The 22422-nt window shown below is 40.1% G+C and overlaps 1 protein-coding gene across 2 annotated transcripts in view; it reads right to left on the reverse strand.

The window, feature by feature from the left end:
• The window catches only part of TESK2 (testis associated actin remodelling kinase 2), an 80049-nt gene that overhangs the window by 19953 nt on the left and 37674 nt on the right, over positions 1 to 22422 (reverse strand). For both annotated transcript variants that reach the window (XM_042030567.1, XM_042030568.1), the window contains one exon: positions 5428 to 5574. In XM_042030567.1, the coding sequence (XP_041886501.1) occupies positions 5428 to 5574 (147 nt within the window). The remainder of the gene's footprint in view (positions 1 to 5427; positions 5575 to 22422) is intronic.

Consider the following 22422-nt stretch of genomic DNA (forward strand, 5'->3'; position numbering starts at 1 on the left):
ATAAGATGCTCCTGTTGCCACCTCTGCAAAGAGTAGACTGGGATAGAGTAGAATGGTATATGCTGCGTGAGGAATTTGAGAGCACGACTAAGGTGACAAGACAAGAGGATAAGCTCAAGCCAGGGACTGGCAGGGACCAAGACCAGGGTCCTGAGCCAGGGAAAAAAAACCCCCACATACTATTACAAGGACAGAAGAACTGCAAGTACAGCAAACAGGCAGTGGTGGCAAGGATCAGAACTAACCTGGAGCAGCAGAACCTGGGGAGAGCTAGAAATGGCTAAACATACTAAAGACCAAAACACAAAGACAGACTGAATAAAGCATCGAGCAGGAGTATTAGGAAGAGAGTAAATGAAGTCAGCCAGACAAGGAGTTTGACCAATAAGGTTGGTGGGGCAGGAACTGGGAACAAAAAAGAAAAGAAAAAAACCCTTATGTACAAGGATGAAATGCTTGACCAGAGACTGGCATCGTACACTAGCAGAAAGGATTGGATAGTAGCAGACTAGGTGTGATTGGTCTTGGAAAAATGGGCAGACTCCTGGATGTTCACTTCTCACTGCCAAGGAGTCTTGTTCCCCTCCCTATTCCTCTTCCATAGCAAAACCACACAATGTGTTTCAGCAATACTAATTAACGGTAGCAACAAATACAAATTAAAAATACTTCATGTATTAGTTACTGTATTAACTAAAGCAACAGACACCCCCTACCATGAATCTCAAGCTTCCAACTCTAAAATGAAGTGCATAATGCCATTTTTTCCAAAACTGATAGGAAGTTGTATACAACAGACACTACATCATAAAATAGTATTACATAAAAGATGGGATGTAAAACCTCTGCAACAACTTTCCTTTTTCCCCGTATGCATACACATTAAGGTAACATCCTTAATTACATGACAGTTTTTCACCTGGCATCCATATGTTTTAGAGCACACAATGGATTCATGCTGGTGGTGAATTGGGGCTGTACATAAAACACTTGGACCACTATTTTCAGGACTCTGACCACTCTTCCCACAGAAACAGTAGGGTGGCAGAAAGGCTGGGAAGAGATGAAAAGGAAAGCCTGGACTGCAAATGAAGCTCTTCTGTCTTGTGGTTAAGACTATTGCAGTGATGCCCTGGGATCTGGATTCTGGCCTTCCCCAGCATCACAGAAGAATTCTGTAACAAGGAAGCTACTTCAGCAAAATCTTCCACATATTGTTACTAATCTTGTGCTTTCTCTGCCTCCAGGGGTCAAACCTGACTATTTTATAAGTGCTGTAATGCTTCCAACTGCCTCTGAGGTCAGTGAGCATATTGCTTTGAACTTAAACATGTAAAATGCAAATACTCCAAAAAAATTCTTAAAGCATATACCCAATATTCACCAATATTCTTGCTTTTAATCTGTTGTAATACGGATGATCTTATTCATCTCTCTCATCTCAGGAATACTGTAAGAATAATTTCACTGGTATTAGGGCAGTCATTGGCATAAGCTGACAAGGAAATCAACAGTGCTTCCAGAGCAGGGTTTGAATGCAGTGCAAGTACAGTGCAAACAAGGTGTTGAAGAAACTACTGTGTAGCAGTAAGACATTTATTTTGAGGGGTGAGGTTAAAAGGGATTTTGCTGTAATTTTTTTGCAGGCTGGATACTTCTTCCCTGTGCTTTCCTAAACATGGCTGTTTTAATTTTAAGTTACAACAGCTAGAATGTTGTAAAACCAAGTCAGATTGAAAAAAAACTCTATCATAATTCAGTGGCTTCTGTTGAAACACTTCCACAGTACAATTTCTGTTTTAATGATTGCATCTTCTATGACTAAGATTTTCAGAGTTAAAATTCATAACCAGAGCTCCTTGACAGTCACTGAAAGATAAAGAAAATTCCTATGATTCCAGAATGCAAATTCTTCTTCTGCACACTCAACAAGGCCCAAATGAAAAACAATTCATAGGGCTTATGGTGATATAGATAGGGGACAAGGAATAAGTCAACAAGGCTGGCTGTCAGAACCCATCTATGACTTCATTTCCACATGAACCTTTTCATGACAAGTCAAAAGAGCAGACACCACATTTCTTGGCCTATAAAAAGTTCAAGTCACCCTGCCCACACCCCTACTCTGTGCAGGCTGCAAATGGCCAGTCTGACCACTCGTACCTTCTGACAGATTCAAGCCAGGCTGTTGCTATCAACCAGGGCAGCTCAGCCTGATCAGCTACAGCAGCCCAAGCCCAGAGCCCAGACACTGAGCTGCTCATGACATGGGGAAGCACCGGCTGTCAGGGCAGCATATCCCTTCTAACAAGCACTGCCTCTCTTTTTGACAGAAGGACATTGGGAGGGGCAGCAGTGGGATATGAGGGTTGACATCCCCATGGGCTGTCATATCGACTATAATGACCTACATCTACTCTGCTAAACCATTCTTCCCTCTGGCGTCCTGCGGTACCGATGCCATTCTGCTCCTCTCCACATGGTGCAATTAGGGAGAGAGACCACTCTGCTGTATACTAATGGCCCAACCCACTCATTTTCCAATCTCAGATTGGCAGGGGACAAGAACTTTTCTTTCTTTAAATTGTTAGGTATCAAATACATTGACACACATAATGCTAAGAGCAAGACAACTCTGCTGCCATAACTGATGCGGTAAAATTTATGTATCACACCATCCACTCCAGGAAGCTGTAGGAATTAGAGGTTTGCCAGAAATAGAAAGGTAGAAGTACGGGTCTAAATTAATTACAAATGATTTTTAAGTAGAATTCATATTAGAGAGACAGTTTGAAGTGGGCTATTGTCTTAAGTGTAACAGGTAAAGCACGGAGACACTCCTGCACAGAAAGGCTCCGTTTCATTCTGTTCACACTTCAGTCAAGGCCAGCAAGTTTCATAGAAAAATGCTCCACTCTCTGACTCGGCAAACTCAGTCTGTTCTGACTTTTGACAACGTCTAAACCCTTGTCTTTGCCTTCATTTGAATAATAAAGCCATCCCATCAATTACTGAAGTTTACTGAAGAAAGGAGGACAATACAAAATAGTATTGAATTTGCCCTTATTCAATCCAAGTTCTCTCCCAAGGAAAGAGTCCATCACATCTTCCTTCAGCTTGCTCACACATTGACTGTTTACCGGTAAGAATGAAGACAACTCATCCTATCACCAGTACAAACCCGGTAAAAGCCAAGGCACCTTCTCAAGCAGTAGCCAAAAGCCATAGTCTGAGAATGGAAAATCTGATGACAGGTTTTTCCTATGGTTATCTTCATTGTTTTGCTTTGGAACAAAGTGACTTTTTTAAAACTTAGGCAGCCAGCAGGGCAAACATTTGCCCAAAAGGGAAGCTGTTTGCCCAATAGATTTAAAGTTTATTTCATCAATACCTTAATACACTAATAAAATCTGTGAGTTGTTTAAGGTGAGTGTTTAAGGCCAGGTGTTTCATCTACTTCCTTCCCAAACAGAACAAGGAAAGTACATAGATCATGTAAAAAATACCCCAAACAAAATAAACAAAACCAAAAAAACCCACCAACCCAAAAATCCCCAAGAAATTTAAAAATACAGACTATAGCGGTCATCAATTAAATTCTGTATTATTCTTGAAGCTGACAGCTTCCAGTATGACCTACACAGATACTAGAACTTTAATGCTAAGAACCGTCCAAACATAGCATAACTGCTAGTAAATTCTTAGGGTTTGATTTGTCATTCATTTGTTTTTGAATAACCTTAACTACTTCCCATGGCCTCTGATGAGTTTGCTCTTGCCGGGACATCCCGAACCCCTCCCAGCGGGTGCAGCTTCCTAAACAATTGGCATTCAACAATAGATAACATTGAAGCATTGGCAGGGCAGCTCCAGAGAATGACATACAGTTATGTAAAGCTTGGAACAAAGGCATTCACAGGGATCCCAGGAAATGGATTTTCATATGACTGACCATCACAGAACGTGTTACGATAAATGCTGCAGGCACTGAGTTCTCCTTAGTTACTTTGGTTCCTTGCAGTAACTCTACTCTTAAGTGCATTAAAATACATCCTGAGCTGAAAAAGAAAGGGGAACACCAAGCTGTCTTTTCAGGTATTTTTATGCATCTCTTATCTGCACATTCCAAGGTGACTGAAATGGAGCTTTCTGAGTATATCATGTCAAAGTAACATGACTCCAAGTCTGGGCATTTTTCATAAATTTGATATTCTTCCGTACAGAATTCAGTGCCTTTCACTTGAAAGAACAGCCAAGGAAGTATTCTATGACTTCACCAAAATACTTTCATCTACCAGTTGAACTTTTTTTTTTTTCCACCTTGACTAAATGCACATTCTACATCTGTTTAACACTGCACTAAGGAAGCTTTAAAAAACCCCCTAAACTGGATGAAGGTCTAGTAGCCTTATTGGCAAACACATTCTGTTGTGGTTTTGTTCTTAAAAACTGTTTCTAATCCTAAGAAATGATTCCTTTCAGATTAAGATAACATTCTTCTGGATGCTTTTGATTGAAGTGACATGATGAAGACTTCTCAAGAACAGTTTTGAAAGACTTTCATGTTGCAGGTCCCCAGTGAGCTTAAACCAGCTCATTAGCACCAGACAACAGGACAGACAGGACAGCAAAGCCCTCAGCACAGGCTACAATGGGTGGTAAGAGCCAGTGTGAATACTGGGACAATCTGCTCACACATCTTAGTGCTCCTATGTCAATATTTCTAGCTGAGCTTGAATTATCCAGTTACTTCAGCCAACTAAATTCATGCAAGTTGTCACCAAAACAACGGAAAAAAAAAAATCTATGTCCATTGAAAACTCTGCCACTGATATATTATTCTGGAAGAAATTTCAAAATTTGAAAATTTTAGGCAAGCTATTTTGATCTTACTGACTTTAAAAATGAAAACAAACCAGGATTGTACACAACACTTAAAGCAGAATCAGTAATAAAAGGTCACTCTTCCCACAGAAGAAAATTTTTGAAATACATGGGGAAACAAAAACAACAAGGAGATTTTAAAGTATGTTTGTAATAATCTCCTCAATTTGGGTTCTTTATATGATTATCCTGTTCCAAATGTTAGATTGTTGTGCTTAATTACCCAAGGATTTAAATACTTTACTGAACCACAATTCAGAACTAAAAAAACTCTGCAGCTGCTTTATGAGAAATCCTAATCTGAACTCATTTAAGGGATGACCTTCCTTCAGGATAATAATTTCTCCAGTTTCCATACAAACTATGAACACATTGTCAGTAAAGTTTTAATTCTACAAACTGCATTTCAATTTGTTTCTCAAAATGTCTTAGATCACAACTTATAAAATAGCAATTCTCTGCATGGAATGAAGAAAGGGAGAAAACCCAAGAATCAGTTACAGTACCTTCATTAAGAAGTTCCCTTAATTTTATAAGCAGTACCTTGGATGTAAGGTCTCGGTGGAAAATGCCTTTATAGTGAAGATAACTGATTCCCATAGCAATGTCATATGCCAGTTTCACCCTCACCGTCCAGGGCAGATGCTGGTTACCATCTAGTAGCTGTTCCAGGTTACCACAGTTGATATACTGAAAAGACAAAGCAACATTTGTATTTAATTATTTAACTTAATACTTAACATTTTGTCAGGAATGTAAAATTCATCATTACAACAGGTGACCTCAGCTCAGTTACACAGTAAAACCTTTTTTTCATATGCGTTTGGCAGGCACAATGTTTGCAGATCAAGAGAAGCTGAAAATGTCTCCCTTTACCACCTGCACCAATGCCCTTATGTTAAAGATGCAACAGTCACCACTGTATTAACTCTATGGTATTTAAACAGACCCTTTGGAAATACCTACAATATCATATCACCCTCTCATTTCAGCTTGAGGAAAATTAGGGCAAAAACAATGAAGAGCTAGCTTTCATATAGTATTAATCAACAAAGAGAGAGCTAAGTATCCAAGTGTAGGTCATGGAGCCTGATCAAGTTCCCAGTTTCCTTAAACTGAAACAGCATCAAAGAAAAATATTACAATGTGTTGCTGTAAGTTCTGTTTTTTCACTGCTGTATCTATGAGTTCTAATCAGCAATCTGATTCCCAGTGTGTTCAGTACTACATTAACCCCATCAAATGGTAGCCCTCATGAAAAGGAAAGCACATTAAGAGATAAATGCTACAAGAGGCAGTGAAACAAAGCAGCACCTAAATGATACTAAGTAATATAACCCAGGTTAAGACATGGCAACCCCAGCACTTGAATAATCATTACAGCAACATGGCTTATGCTTTATGTATAGACCCTTTATACCAGCAGCTACGTAGTGTTGAAGCAGCTTCTTGTTTCACTCCGAGACCTCCTCCAGTGACCAAGCAAAGAGAGTAGCTTGCTCCAGAAGAAAAACCTGGCAGCAATGCAGTGACTTCTGTCAAGGAAACACAAGTGAAGCAGACAGGACAATTTGCTCCTGAGCCTGGCCCACGCATGTATCCCTGCGTCAGACTGCACCACTTTCACTTCTCTGTGCCACACAGGTCTCCCATTCTCTCTCAAATGACCTTCCTGTGTCATTCACTCAGATAAAGCATGTAGCATCATCATCACATTAAAACAAAAATCTTAACTGCAGCTCTTGTTGCTTCAGAAACTTGGAATCTGCTTGTATTTTGTTGCTCTTCTTTATGTCTTGGAGCCTGGGACACAAGGCAAACATGAGCCATACACGAGCCATACACCCTGCAGTGTGGGTGGATATAGCTGATGTCCTGAGGCTGTGCTACAGCAAGGAAAGGACACACACAAGCTGGATTCTACTGGTAAGCCTGAGGGTCACAGGTCACCTCCTGGACAGTCTACAAGAAACAGCTTCTTACTTACAGCTCGGGCCTACCCGTTGCTGATCTCACCAGTGAATTTTGAAAACCCTTTCAGCAGATACACAAGTTCCACAGGTAACATTCAAGGAGGCAGAATTGTCGGGGCAGAGGAGGCACAAAGCGATTTTAACTGGCACAGAGCCCACTGGGAGGGGGCGCCACAAAGCAGCCGGGGGCTCCGCTGCGCATCCCTCGGGAACGGGGCTCATCCCAGCCCATGCACAGCAGCGCGTTTCACCGGCACTCCAGGGCACGACCCTCCTCTCGCCAAAACAACCTGTTCCTTATGCTGGGAGCTCCTGTGCCAGGAGAGCAGAGCAGCTCTGCAACAGGTCACTCTGAGGCTATGCAATCTCCATCCTTGGAGATTTTCAAGGCCAACTAGAGCTGCAGCCAACCTGGTTCAATGTTGGAAACAATGCTGCTTTCAGCTTTTCCAGCTTTCATCTTTCTCATTTCTTTTATCTGAACCCCTAAGGGAGCTAGATGACCTTATAGAGCACACAAGAAAAAAAAACTACCATGCTCAATAAAATTAGATTTTTTTTTTAATCGTAAGTTATCGTGCTTAAGGAAAAAGAGGTGACTAAGATTTCTACAGTAACATCTTATATATTCCCAGCCTCCTTGAAACAGTGCAAACAGCACTTCTCATCCAGTTATGTTCAAATCAGAACAATACTGACCAACCTGGAACAGAAAACACCAAAGCACCTGGCTGAAGAACCCAACTATAATATGTCACTAAGCAATTATCCCAAACCATTTCACCTTTCTGGCAGGCCAGTAACAGACCATCCATATAGCACCACCACACTTGAATTCACTGGAAAGACAATGCAAGGGGGGAGGGAATCACTGACCTGCCTTCCATTTTCTGTTCTCTGAACTGTGCCATTCCATGACACAAATTGCTCCAGAAATGCTAATAAACACGCAGCCCCTAAGAGTATTGACACACACAATGAAATGGGACAATAGCTAGCTACTGTATGGAGCATGCTCTTGCTTTGCTTTTCAATACAGCAGCCTACTGATTTGATCCATTGTTGCCATATTAGTTAAGTGCATCCAATATATCTATTCCTGCAGCACTCTTCCAGTCAAACTGGCTTGCAGGGTCATTCACCCATCTTAACAGCAAGGACTAGATTCCAGCATGGACTGGGCAATAGCTGACGCAAACATTGGACACAGCATTCATGAGCTACAAAAGCAAGACTCAAACCTGTTTCCAGAACATCTACAAAACCTACCAGGCCACCTTTCCAAAACTGCCACCCAGCAAATGCACAGCCTTCATTTATTAGAGATGTGAGTTCTGACTTTGGCTCTAATTTCTAGTATATGCCTATGAAGCACAGGAGGCTAATCATCATGTGAACAACTGAACTAAGATCTTCCTAGACATCTTTAAGACTTTATCTCAGGTTTTAGCTGGCCAGAAGGTAATACTTGTATGCAGAGACCTGAATTGTTCCTAAGGCAAGCACTGCACTGTGCTCCCTCAGTGTCATGTAAGTAATCCAATTCTTCAGTCATTCAGGCTGATAATGCAAACAGCCAGCCTGATGGCCTATTTTTTCAGAGCACTTCAACAATGCCTTTTCAGGACAGACACAAAACTATGTACATTACTTCCTAATTGCCAGTGCAACTGAAAGAGAAAAATACTTCTTCTCAATCTCTTACTGGCAGAAACCAGCTCTGTGTGGTAAGAATATCCTGAAGGATAGTAAATGCACCTCTCCCAAAGAGAAAACTGGATTTTATTTTGTCCCTGACACAGTACTGGTACAGCAAGGCTACAGCACACACATTATCTCAAAGCATTATTCTACTACTACAACAACAACAACAGCCATCACAAGTGTACAAGCAACTGGAGCAGAGATGTGACTGGGCTATGACAATGAAAGCAAAGGGCACTACATTTCTTAGAGACATCACAGCTAAATGGAGCAGTGTTCAGACCTTTTCAAACCCTGTATCATCAGGTTGCAGCGAAAGAGCTACCCATTATTCCTCATGCTACCTTTCTGCCATGTAACTGGACACCAACAGCCAGTTTAGCTGGTTGCCAGTCTGAAAGCAACAGCTATAGGTTATTTTTGCATTTACCACAACTTAACACAGCAAGTTGAATGCTGGTTTGAAAGACCATGGCATCTTAGCCCAAAAAAATATTGTTTCTTAAAAAATCCAAGGTAAGAGCTCATACCTTTGTTGTGAGAATTAAAGTTCAGCAAAACTGTATTTCTGGTACTTCTCCCAAACCTTATAAAGAAAGAGGGCAGTATCTTCTTCGAAGGACAAGTTACTCAGAAGCTCAGCCAAGCACAGATGATTTCTGGATCAAAGGACCTTGAAGAAGCTTCTGATGTTATAGTTTATTGCTATGAAATGCAGAAGCAGCAGTGTATAACGCATCCCCATACAACAGTCAGGGGATAGGGAATCATGCCACTTTAACCTAAAACCAGCATAATAGGACTGCTGCCTTGTAACACAATTGCAGTCACATCATCAGACTCAAGCATACGAAATGAAGAATGGATAGAAATTCAGCATATAGCCATACTTAAGCACAGCATTATATGCTTCATTTCAAGAGACTAATACTGAACTTCAGCTGTCAGATAATACCCAACTTCAGCTGTCAGATTTTAGCTTCAAAATTCAAAATAGAAGTTTAAACACTAATATGAGAACTAGAAGCTTATAAAGAAAAGGCACATCAGATTCACACAATTCTAGCAGTTATTTCTCAAAAACAAAGACTCCAAATATTGCCAGGTCTGAGGGGGAAGACTGATGGGAATCGCAAAGAGTTTTCAATGCTATTTTGAAAACCAATGGTGTTTCAGTGTGTAGGTCTGATATAAATAAGCCAACGGATACTGCACAGGAAAGCCAGAAAAAAAGAAGTTGGCCTGCTATTTAGATGACTTTAAATGTCACTGCCTGCCATTTAAAAAGTAAAAAATAATCACAAGACACCCCTGTACTGTAGGCCAAATGTTGCCAAAGACAAGGCATTAAGTGGTTAAGAAAAGTAGGTGTGGAGAGTGCATTTAAGGTGACAAACCAACTGAAGCAAGTAAAGAGTAAGAGCTCCAGGGACCCAGAACACTACAAGACAAACACTGAGATAGCAACAAATGAATATACTACAAAAGCCCAATGAAGAAACAGGTAGAGATGCAGGAGAGAAGAGAAACTAGAATTGTGGCAGTAGCACCTTCAGCGTGGAGAAGCAAGACAGATGTCAGAGCAAAAGCCAGAGCAAGAAGCTGTACTCTGAAGGGAGGCCTGGAAAGCAAAATAAAGTATTGCAGACACTATTGACAAATGCATTGAAGAGTGTCAAAACAGACAGAGCTTGCACATTTGTATCATTTCTAATGCTGGAAGTAAGAAGGTAACACTCATGCCTAAAGTGAGAAGGTTGAGAGCTTTTCACTAAGCTTGCTGCAGAAGTTTAAAATCAGTTTTAAACCACCTGTCTTAAGGAGGACACAACCTCATCTTCAGTTTTCATGTTTAACAGTCATCTGTCACACCGTGCAGTCTCTAAGTGACTGCTCTGAAGGCTTCTGGCTTTTGTATGAGCCAATGCACCCTTCTGTGACAACTGGCATAATTAGCTACAGTGGAAGGACTGGAAGTTTTCTTGTTCCCCCAACCTGTTTTCATTAGCTTCAGCTGTGTAGAACTGGAAAAGAGACAGTATCAGTATGTTCAAAACTACAATATGAGATACTAAAAGATGATACACTGAGTTTGGCTATGAGATTAAACATTTTTTAAATTTGAAGTTGTTCATAAACCTCCACTTGTTAAAAATCCCACAATTTAAAAATCTACAAAACCATCTGACCCAAGTACCTCTGAGCAGTAATCTTCCATTTCCATTAAATATCTAATGCATTGATTACATAAAACAAAATAAATTAATCATTGAAACAGAACAAGTTGAATATTGAATTTGGGCTGTGCAAGTACACTTTTGGTCAGCAGGTCAACCAATGTTGCCAGGGAGAAACGCACCAGCACTGCAAGAGAACACAGGTGAAGTGAACACATTTCAGACCAAAGCTCAAACTTTTTCATGAGGGATCAGAAGGGCACAAGTGGCTTGGAAAAACAGCCTGACTGAAAGACCAGAAGCAAAGCCAAAAGTCTTCATCTAAAGGCCGCTTTACTTTCCTGCTTCTCAGTTCCTGAAAACCAAAGGAAAATAATCTGTAACCTAAAATCAATTTCTCTTCTGCTTTTCAACCAATACAAACAATCCTGTTCTTTAATAAAAAATTATGTATTTTCTTTAAAGGTGTTAACCATTACAGGATTAAAATAAACTTTAAAAGTGCCAGCTATTCACAGAGGAGAGGGTCAGCTTTGTCAACTGCCATAGCCTGGTTACTCATCAGAACTCAGAACCAAAAGCCAAGAAATGCAACAGATCTACCTCTTTCTTCTTCTGTGTCAGTTGTGGCATTGATTAATTCATTGGCTCCTCCTTCTGAAAAGGCATGTACAGGCACAGCTTCTTTTATAAGGGCAAACAAGAATTAACATGCACTAACTCAGGAAGGAGCTGTAATGAAAACCATTTGTTGCATTCCAAACATTCAAGTGTTGGCATGGAAAAGAATACAGCAAGATTTGTCTCCCTTTAATTCTCTAATTCCAACAGCTCTTATGGTCAGTAGGCTGAATTTAGTCCTTTTCTGTCATTTCGTTCAATCAAAATGTAATGTTTGCTTGGTTGTCTGCTGCTACAGATTCTTGTTGGTAAAGCTTTAGCTGAGACACACAGCAACAATGCACTGCTGCAACCCATATGGATGAAGGAAGTTTTATGGACGCTCACTCACGCTCAGGTTTAAAATGCTGCAGGAAATAAGCTTATTTTGTTGGAACCGGAAAACACTCCCAGTATGTCTATACAAATTGACCTTGATAACCATTTTTCCTGTAATTCTATTAGTAGAAAAAAAAACAGAAAGCAAAGAAGGCCTAACAAAAAACCCTGCATTTATAATCTGAAGTCACAACCATTTGGATTTTAAGTGGACCCCAGTCTCAGTGCAGATAAGAATCTGGGATATGGCATAAATTAGCACACAGGCATAGAAGAGAAAGTACCTTGTTGCTGACACAGGCAAGAGAAACAGCATCTCTACAATAACACTTCTGTTAAGAGCAGAAGGCTCTATCCACACTGACAGCATTTTGAACATACTAGATTCAGTTCTGTCGAGAAGCTGCAATCCCTGACAAGAAGCCTCTTATTTAAATAAGGTCTTTCTCACCTTCCCCACAAAAATACCAGCAGCAGCAGCCCACAGATTATATGCCTGCAAAATGGCAGAAAAATAACCCCTTTGCTTCACTTTTTGAAGTCTGTGAAACAGATACAAGGATCTACTGAGAGCAAAGCTTATAGCACATGAACACCTCTCATAGTACAAACTTTGTTTAAATTCTGCACAAGGAATACTCTTTTTGAGCTGTTTCAGAGTATATCTCCAAGCTTCAACACACCCACGTCCGCTCAACACATCCACTGCTTGAGGGTGCTCAAATTATAGAAGGCACCAAGATCCTCTATTAATAGTGTGTGCAAAAGCAAACATTAAAGGAATTTTCTTGTACAACTCAGTTTCTGAATATTTTGGATGGCTGATAAGTAAAGCAAAATGAGGAAGTGAAACTACAGAAACACTTGTTAATTCTAGAGCATGTTTCCTGGGATCCAGGCTGAAGAGTGGGGAAGGAAAAGAAAGCACTAAAACTGAATTTTCTGAAAATATGTAAGAAAATTCCAATTCTAGAAAGGAGGAAGAGGTTAGTGCCAGCAAGATATTTAGCAAGCCTTCCTCAGAACACAACATATTTAGATGTACCTATCTCAAATAAAATAATGAATAAAAGTTGCTTGTGCACTATTACAGGCTCTGAAGTGGCCAGCATCACAGTACCCATCTGGACTGCATCTCTTCATATACAGAAGTAACAGGAAAATCTAGCACTCATGACAGTATTCAGTTCTCCTCCCCTCTCTCCCCCTCATACTGTGATAGCTGAGAAGTTTACATCTTCTCACTCTTGTTAACCTAGCCACCAATAAAAGAATTTAGAGGTTGAAATTAAAAAATGTTTTTCTTTTTTGCTTGAGGCAATGGTAAATGGTCCAGTAGGCTTACTGTGAGTGTCAAAACAGAGATATTAAAACCCATCTCCATAAAAACCCACACACAGAGCACCCACCCACCTGTGTGTGCCTCACACAAGGGGGGAAGGGAGAGAAGGAATGAGACAATGGAACTTGCTGTTTGCAGTTGAATATTTATCTGCCTCTTATCTTTCCTCTATCCTTGAGACATTCCAAAAAGGAGGAAGAGGTTAGTACCAGCAAGATATTTAGCAAGCCTTCCTCAGAACACAACATATTTAGATGCACCTATCACAAATAAAATAATGAATAAAAATTGCCTGTGCACTATTACAGGCTCTGAAGTCATAAAACAAGTCAATCATCCTCCTATGAGAGAGGAGGGGAAAATAATTAAAGCCAATGTATAGCCTGCAGAGCCAAGATTTAATTTTTAAAAATAAAGGGGAGGAGGGAGGGGAGAAAAGGAGGTTTAACTATGAGCTCTTAAGCTCATATGCAAGCATTTAAGAAAGACTAGAATTGCAGAGCTTGCACGCCCAGAAGTTCTTGCTGAAATAACTGGTTGCTCATCACTTCTGATCTAGCACCTGCATGCATAATATAGACTGTGCACCTCAAGCTAGACTCTTAATTTTAAAGCCCTGGCTTCTGCCTTTACATGAGGACTTCTTTAGTGTCTTTGATTATAGTTCTTTTCACATCTGAACTTTCTTTTTGTGAGAACCCACCCTTCTCGCCTAACCACACAGTGCAGATGCATCTGAGCAGCTTCCCACTGCCTCCAGCACAACGCAGGGCTCACACAGCTTTCACTGCTTATCTGCTTTTGGTAAAAGCACAGACTTTGTCTGGAGAGTTCCTCTCTGTGTGCTTAATTTACCTGATCACCACCAGCCCACAAGAGGTTTTTCCTTTAACTGACTTGCCAACACTTCCCACTTCAACGACTGCCGGTAAGGCCAGCTTGTGTCCTCCAGAAGCAAATATTTTTGTCAGCTTTTTTCTACCTGGAACTGAGCTTTTTACTGCAACTTCTTGAGAATTGATTCCACCTTTCTGTCCTCAGAACAAATGTCGTGACCAGGTACAGCAGCATGAATTTCCTACCAAAATGAAGGCCCCTGAATTCTGTGTGACTAGGTACAACCTGCCCAAATAGATTTTTTTCAAATGCTCTGTTAAGTGTTTTTCTGGAAACCCAGGTCTTTGATCACTGCAATCAGACAAAATGGTTAGCTTTCATTCATTAAAAAAAAAAAGTAAGCATCAGATGTAGGGGAAAAAATTTTGAACTATCACCTAACTTAAATAAGGTCCTTTACATGCTTTCCAAAAACCTGACTTTTGATATTTAAGCACTCAAAACTGCAAAGCTACAAATCAGAGAGACTTAGCTGAAACTCCTGTGGAGAAATGTATCATTTTTGCTGGAGAGAGAACCAAAGGGTCAAGCACACCACATATGCCACAACATGAAGCTGGCAAGAGTATGAACTGAGATGGAATTTCAGTCAGAACACTAAATTTCCTGCCTCCTGTCATCAAAAGCCAGGCCCCCTTGTGTGATTTTAAATGGACTTTTTTGGTATGTGCAACACATCAAGCTGTGCTTGGGACTGAAATGTTTTTCCTTTTTAACAAATCCACAAAAATATTGGGTTCCAAGGAAAATCATATACACGAAGTAAAGAATATGTACTTTGTCTAAACTTCTGTGAAATAACTTCACTCTTAGACACACTGCGCTTTTTTTTGTTACAAAATAATACATGAAGCCTTAAAGTTATAACATAAGGTTTAAACGGTGTGACATTCTCCAAATACCACCAACCCAACTCCCTTTTCTACAAGCTTTTTAAACTCTACTTACTTTGAACAGCCTAATTTACTTACTACATGTACCATGTTTAGATTTGATTTTGCATCCACTGGTGCATACAAATGTCAGGTTAACACCTACCTTTACTCAGCCTGACTCAGATCTCATAACCAGGTAGAGATGGGCATCGGAGTCTGCAACTCTTCAGCTGTTGGAACAAGCTGAGTCCAAGTGTTTACAGAATTATTTCAACAAAAATGAAACATCTTTAGCTGATAAAACAGATGAAGGTGCTCACATTCTTCTGACCCTCACTCAGCTTTCTCAGAGTTGATAACCTATACTGAACTGTCACTGAAAACAGAATTTTAATTTTTGTTGCTTTCTCCTGCACTCCTTCAAAAAATATAGTTAGGGCAGACACCCCTCCCACTAAGCCAGTACAGCTGGTTTAGTCTAGCACTCTCCAGTTAATCAGGGCATGGCTGCTTCTAGAGGTACCTGTGCTTCTTGACAGGACCAAGGGGACAGGAATGCTCTCTTCAGTTTCGCAAGCTGGTATGCGTCTTTCATATGGGGATCTCTCAGGGTGAAGAGAGACATGCTGTACTCCTCTGAATAAATAAAACCAGAGGAAAAAGGACACTGCTTTGAAGATGAAACAATATGATGCCTTGCATAGCACAGAGAAAGGATGAAGTAGAGCTGGCTGTCAAGCCACAAACTACATTTGTTGAGAGTGCATTCAGCCACTTTTTATAAATTAAACTGGGAACCTAAGAGAACTGTTCCAGCAAAACTGAAACTGACAGTCCATATGCTGTGAAGAGTGCAAAAATAAGACCAAATACAGCTCGAGTGTTGACAAGTATTTTTTAAATTCTATTATGAACAATCAAGAGATGAAGGGAAGTGTCTGCACTGAACCAAGTTTATAAAAAGAATTATAACTGCATTTCAAAATGATCAAAGATGTAATAGAAATCATTCTGCAACCCACAGAAACAAATAAGCCCAAGGTCTACATGTAGTACCAAACAAATAACTTGTCAGATACATACAAAAATACATGTACTTAATATTCAAATTTATAGATCTCTCTTTTTGTCACAATAATTTAAGCAAAAGCTAAAAATTAAACTTTGATATAAGAAATATGAAGCACATCCCAAAGCTTTTCACTTTAAAGAATCAGGAGTTTTATAATTGCTTTGAGCAACCTGGCCTATTCAAAGGTGTCCGTGTCCATGGCAGGGGAGTTTGAACCAGATGATCTTTAAAGGTGCCTTTCAACCCAAAACATTCTGCGATTCTATGACAAGGACCTTGGCAACCAGACCTAACCAGCCCCAGGTGGCCCTGCTTGAGCAGGGGGGCTGGACCAGGTGACCTCCAGAGGTCCCTTCCAGCCTCAACCAATCTGTGAAAAAAGCACTATACAGAGAGCAAACAGCCCTGAGAGATCTCATGATCCATTCATTCTAACTCAGCGCTGGAAAAAACAGTGCCAATGAAATGGAATGATTTCTCACCTTTTACATTTCAGACTAGCCTAGTCTTATTAACACCTGAGCTATTTCCCCAGTCTGTCCTAAACTCTACTTCTGCTGCCATAACCTTGCTCTTCTCGGGTCCTACAGTGAATCCTAACACAGTCATTAACGGGGAGTGTAACTACTGCTGCTGCACCAGACAAGGTTACCATTACTCTTCTCTAGAGGTTAAATCCCTGGGCTCTGAGTCAATGGTACTCTCTTCACCCTGAGGCAAGTATATGCAAGGTCTAACTCTTAATGACTCCTGTAAGGGAAAAGCTAAACAACCCAAACAACCAAATTAGCAGAGGAAATAACATGGATATGTACTGGCTGGACTTCCAGTCTTATGACAGAAGCAGCAAAAAAAGCAAGCAAATAATAGCAATAGATACTTCTAGTTGTATACCACATAACCATTCTTCTCATCAGAGCATATATTCCTGGAACCAAATATAGCCAGGTCTAAAACTCAAGTTCATTCCAGAAAAGATACAAAGTAACCATAGTTTAGCAGAGGACTCAATGCCTCTGACATACTTTCAATAGGGCTAAACTTACTCTTCTGCAGCTTGGGTTTTATACCTGTGAAAGCCCAGATTGCCTCTGCGTGTTACTTTCCACCACTAGTACAGCACCACTGAAAGAACTCTTCTTTCCTAAAGAGCAGCTGTAGTTCCAATCAATGCTACAAAAAGTATCTGAACTATGGACAAAAAAGATAGAGCCTGCAAGTAGAGGTTTATTACAGTATTAATCCACAGGTCATGTTATTCATTGGCTGAGAGATCACAAGGACCAATTTAATCTGCAGAATTTTACACATACTTAAGAGTTCTTATAAAGTTTAAACCACAGTCCTTCTGCTGCATCCTACAGCCGGAGGCATTTAAAAATTCTGGCCGTCAGTTGTTGAAAGTCATCCGAAAGATCTTTTGTCATCATCTCATGATAACCTTTTTTTTAAAGTTACTCCAAAGTAAATGCCTTTTTTTTTTTTACACTATTCTGTACCAAGACTCATTCCCCCAAAGCAAAGACATTTAGAATTAACAAGTATATTCTGTATCTTCAGAGCTGTCAACAGAAACATCCAAGACAACGCTTGCACCATTGCTCATTTTGGTCCTCCAGAAAGTCAAAGCAGTGACCAGTGCCACAAAGCCATAAACCAAATAACTTTACATACTGCCCAAGACCTCTAATACATTCAAGGAAGATGCTTTATGTATGCAAATGAGACCAAATTGGAGCAGAATTAGGTCCCAAATCTGAGGGGAGATAAAGGACAAAATTACCTTTAGAGTTCTCACACCCCTCTGCTTTTTTGCTCCTACTTTTGAGTTTTCTTTTTTCAATGCTTCAGTCAGAAGGACTATATAAAGTGTCTAAGAAAGATTTAAATGAGCATGGGGAGGTAATGCACAAGCATTAGCTAAGTACATGATATTAAGGAATACAAACGGATCTCAGAGCCTCTACTCAGTATGGCTTCACTGAACACATTAGGTAGTACCTAAACCTTTCATCTTACATGAATTCAAGGGCTTCTCTAACAATTCTCTGAATTGTTGGGGTTTCTTGCTAGAAATTGGACAGTAGTATTCAGCAAATAAGCAATATTTTCTAACAGGATGAAAAAGAACCCTTTAATTTCTAGTCATTTTCTACTTAGTGCCATCTTAAACACAACTGTAACTGTCTCTTCAGTTGTCTCCCAGTTCAGGCTTATCAACTTCACACTACAGCTATTCTCTTTTCTTTTTTTTTTTTTTTTTTTTTTTTTTTGGGGAGAAACAACCACCAGAGCCAACTTACCCAGGAACTAAATGTCAGCTGGTAAACAGGTAATACCTAAGGCAGGAACAATTCCTTTGCTGCATGAAGTATTTGCAGAATGACTGATAATAGGAACTACAGTTCCAAAGACCCCAAGTTCTCTAGAACTGACGGCCTACTGCCATCACCAAAGCCGGGTTAAATATTTGCAGTGCTACATGAGTAAAACTAAAGTTATTCAAACAATATGAATCACACTGGTGGAACAAAAGCAGAGATTAGGGAGTCTTACAGGAGATGAGGAAAGGAGGGAGCAGGAAAGGAACGGTATTTCAGGTCTTTTTAAAACTCTCACAAGTGTGCAATTGCCATGTGGAAGGCAATGTACGACTACAATTTTAGCTGTAGCATAAAGCTTCAGAAGGGGAGAGCTAAGTGATATCTGTATGGTTTTCTCCATTCTAGGGTCAAAGGCTCTCCACAGAAAGATAACCAAGAACTGAGGGAAGGAAAAAAGAAAGAAGAATGAAATACTTTTAATGATATATTCTGCTTGTGAAAGCTGTATTTCAGAAGAACGTTCTTGCTTTAAGAACTTACTTTCTATTCCTTGTAAAAGGGCAACTCAGCACAACTGAAACAATTCTGAGATTTTTAAGCTTTTAATATTTTTTCTTTCTAATCAGTGTTATCTCCAAAAGCAAAAATGAAAAAATGCTAAAAAAGGAAGGTCTCCAAAAACCCAGAACTCCACTAATTGCATTTACAGTTTACTTACACGATTGCTGTTGGGAAGGAAAGCAGAGAAGGGAAGTTTCCAGTTATCACAGAAGAACTTACTGAAAAGAACCCTCTCTCTTCAAAGGAGAGTGCATTCCATCTTCAAATGGGCATTTCATTAAGATGAGCTTCAGCACTTGTCCCACTGACACATATACAGCACCTGAAAACCATGGCTGCCCAACTACACTCAGTCCTTCTGATTCCACCCCACGTGTCTGGTGTGGTATTAGATGTTCCACGAGTCTGACACTGCAATTCACCAGCAAGGACCAAACCTGAAAGACTTAAGGAGACCATGTCAGGCAGACAGCAGATCCAGGTGCTGGCTGAAATAATACTGTCCTACCCCTCCATCACCTACCACATGGCTCCTATCACACTGCAACAGCCCTGCTCTCTACCTGAGAAAGCCACAATGAATGTCAGGTCCCACACTGAGCAATCAGATGGTGGCAGCAGGGCATTTGCACACATTTTTACTATCATCCAGTATGAATTAACAGCCATAAAACTTCTGTGTCAACAATTAACTATTGTCCCTGAAGCACTGCAATTTCAAGATATCCCAATCAACACATAACAACTTTCCATTCCTCATCTTCTATACATACAACTGCCAAGGCTTTCCTTTCCTTCAAGAAGGAATTACCAAGGTGTATGACTCATTCTGTGCATATATAAATATACATCTAATTATAACAAGATTTTAGCCTGACCTGTCTGTTAGAAATTCAGATAAACCTGTTTAACTGAGTTCAACAAACAATTCAAGATCTGCAAGAAGGTATTAAGTGGTTTTTATATGCTAGACTTCATGCTGCTGTGTTATCTACTTCAGTATAATAGCACAGGCCTATAAAACCTCCAACACACAAATAAATTTGTTTGCTTCCCATCTAAAATGGATGTTTGCTCAAGCAGCCATTCCATGGTACAATACACAACTGCTATTGGCTGTTCCCCACTGGCTCAGGCTCCATGTCCCCTGAGCACACCCTGTCTGGCTGCTCGCCTGGCAGCAGCTCCAATCCGGCCTCTCAATGCTCAGCAGCATCTCATGCTGATACCAGACACTCTACTACTGTGCAAGTTTCTCCAAGACTTAGGATGCTGCTGTGTGCCAGGAAATGGAAGCGAAGAGAGTTGTCAGATTAGGAAAGTGGCTGGAAAACACAGAGAGGCTTGAGGGAAAGGCTGAAATTAGTTTGGAAAGGCATGTGAGTACAGCAGGAAGCACTGCAGATTCCTGTAGCTAAAGAAACAAACCAGTAGCTTCGGATTAGAGCTGAATGCTGAGAAAGGAATACCCAGTTTCTGGTTTTAGAGAAAACAAGCATGGCAAATCTGTGCTCATGAGCTCAACATTAGTGAGGCAGTCTAACGCCTGCCAGCTCTTCTGGGTGATACACCTATTAAAGCCTTTACTTTGCTTTCCTTAAATGTTTCTTAACTTAGTGCTTGCAGGGATAGAGGTCCTTGACAGTCTAAGCTATTCTGTCAATCTAAGGATATTGAATTACTTCAGAAGAGGCATATGCCATAGCTTCTGGCTTGAGAACTTCAAAAACAATCTTGGATTATCAAAACTGATAAGACTGTGGATTCAGAATAAGGCCAAAGTCCTAGTGCAGTCTATAATTAAACAATTCCATTCTTATTTTGAAAAAACCAAACCAAAACAAACAAACTGCCTCTTGCTCAAGAGTTTTAAAAACAAAAGCCACTTGAGAGGGGAAAATTAAAACAACGCAAAATGCTGCCAAAAGGGAAAATCCCAAGGCATACATAGGATCAACACCTTCCTCAAGCAAAAAACCTGTTCTGCATGATCCACTCCTGTGTTTAAGCCTCCTGTGTCTGTAAACATGCAAGAAAAGAAATCTGTAATGCTTCAAACTCTGCCTTCCAATAACAAAGTGCTGCATATTACTAATATAGCCCCTTAACAGGCTTACAAAATCCTCAAGGCTCCTCTAACAACATTTGTGGTTGCCTTGCCTGTTAATAGTACAAGTTGTCTAAATCTAGTCACCAAAACATTTGGCACACGTTTTCAACTTCTTCTGTTATGGAAACATATATATATATATAAAATAAACATGATTTCCCATCATGCTGCCCTCAGACATAAGCTCTAAGTGATGCTGCATCCCTTTTACATGGGCATATCATCAACTGTACTCTCAAAACACAAGAGGGGATAATTAAGCTCCTTACAGAACAAGTCCAGCACAGGCAAGTGTGAGAGGATTCTCCCTGCAGTGACTCAGACACCTATTGACCAACGGGTCTCTGAATCAACAGTTTCATCTCCAAAGAACTGAAACCCTGGCAGAAGTTCTGAGCACTTGTAGGGCCAGGCTGGTGTCAATTATGCTGAGCACTGGAAGCAAGGAGGCCACCTTTCTCGACCACAAGCTGAAAAAAGCCACACGACAGTGGCTGATTTGTTTATCCTCCTGGGCTATATTTGAACTGGTGATTCACCCTGCCTGTCTTACTAATAACTCCTTCAGCTCATAATTTCAGCCCCCTTCTCCAACCTCCAGAAGTCTTCAGAATTCAACTATTACTCTACACACACTTGAAGATGAAAAATGTCACTACTGTTGCTAGAAAAGACAATTAATTCTGACACTTGGAACATAAACAGTTTTTAACTTCTAAAAGCTCTCTAAAATCAAAAAATAGTTATGGCACTGGGCAAAATTGTGTGTGGATTCCCTACATCAATTTCTGTCATAGATTTTCCTGTTGAAGGCATTAAATGCCTACCTCTGTCCACAGAAGAAAAGCAGTAATCACTAATTACACTTTTATAATATGTCACTAAAGCTATTCTGTTTTTCAAAATGTTGCAGCAAACTTCTTCAGTGTAAAACTTTTCCTTTTTGGTCTCAAGATGGTTCAAGAATCTCTTCTGTTATTCTGAATTATAACTATAAAAAGTTATTCTTTGAAGTCTTTCTTAGATTTATTTGCTTGCCAAGAACTCAAAAATAGCTGCACAAAGCAGCAGCTACAAAGTTAGCTCACTATGAGGAAGCATCAGTGCTGTTTTCATTTTCTTGGCTTTTTGGGTGGGGAGGGTTATTTAAATGGTAAGTAACTGCTGTGAAGGAAGGGAAAAAAACAACCAAACAAAAAAAACCCACATTGAGCAAAATCTTCCAATTTTTGGTACGACAAAGCATTATGAAGCTCCACCTCTTCTATGATAATGTTTAGTGAGTGGAATGGCCCAAAACCTCCCTGTTTTAATTGATCGGATATTCGAAAGAAATTAGCAATAATGTTAGCAAAGCCTGCCTGAAGAACTTGATCAGCCATCTTAGAAGTATTTCCTCTACTGAGCACAGGGAGAGGGGGGAAAAAAAGAGTCAAGAAAAAAAAAATCAAATAAACTGTCCCTGTCTTAGCAAAGTGCTCAAGCATGCTGTATGTCGACATTT

This window comes from Corvus kubaryi, unplaced genomic scaffold (genome assembly GCF_017639235.1).
Source record: "Corvus kubaryi isolate FWS band 111438036 unplaced genomic scaffold, C.kubaryi_AGA036_p1.0 37334, whole genome shotgun sequence".
Lineage (NCBI taxonomy): Eukaryota > Metazoa > Chordata > Aves > Passeriformes > Corvidae > Corvus > Corvus kubaryi.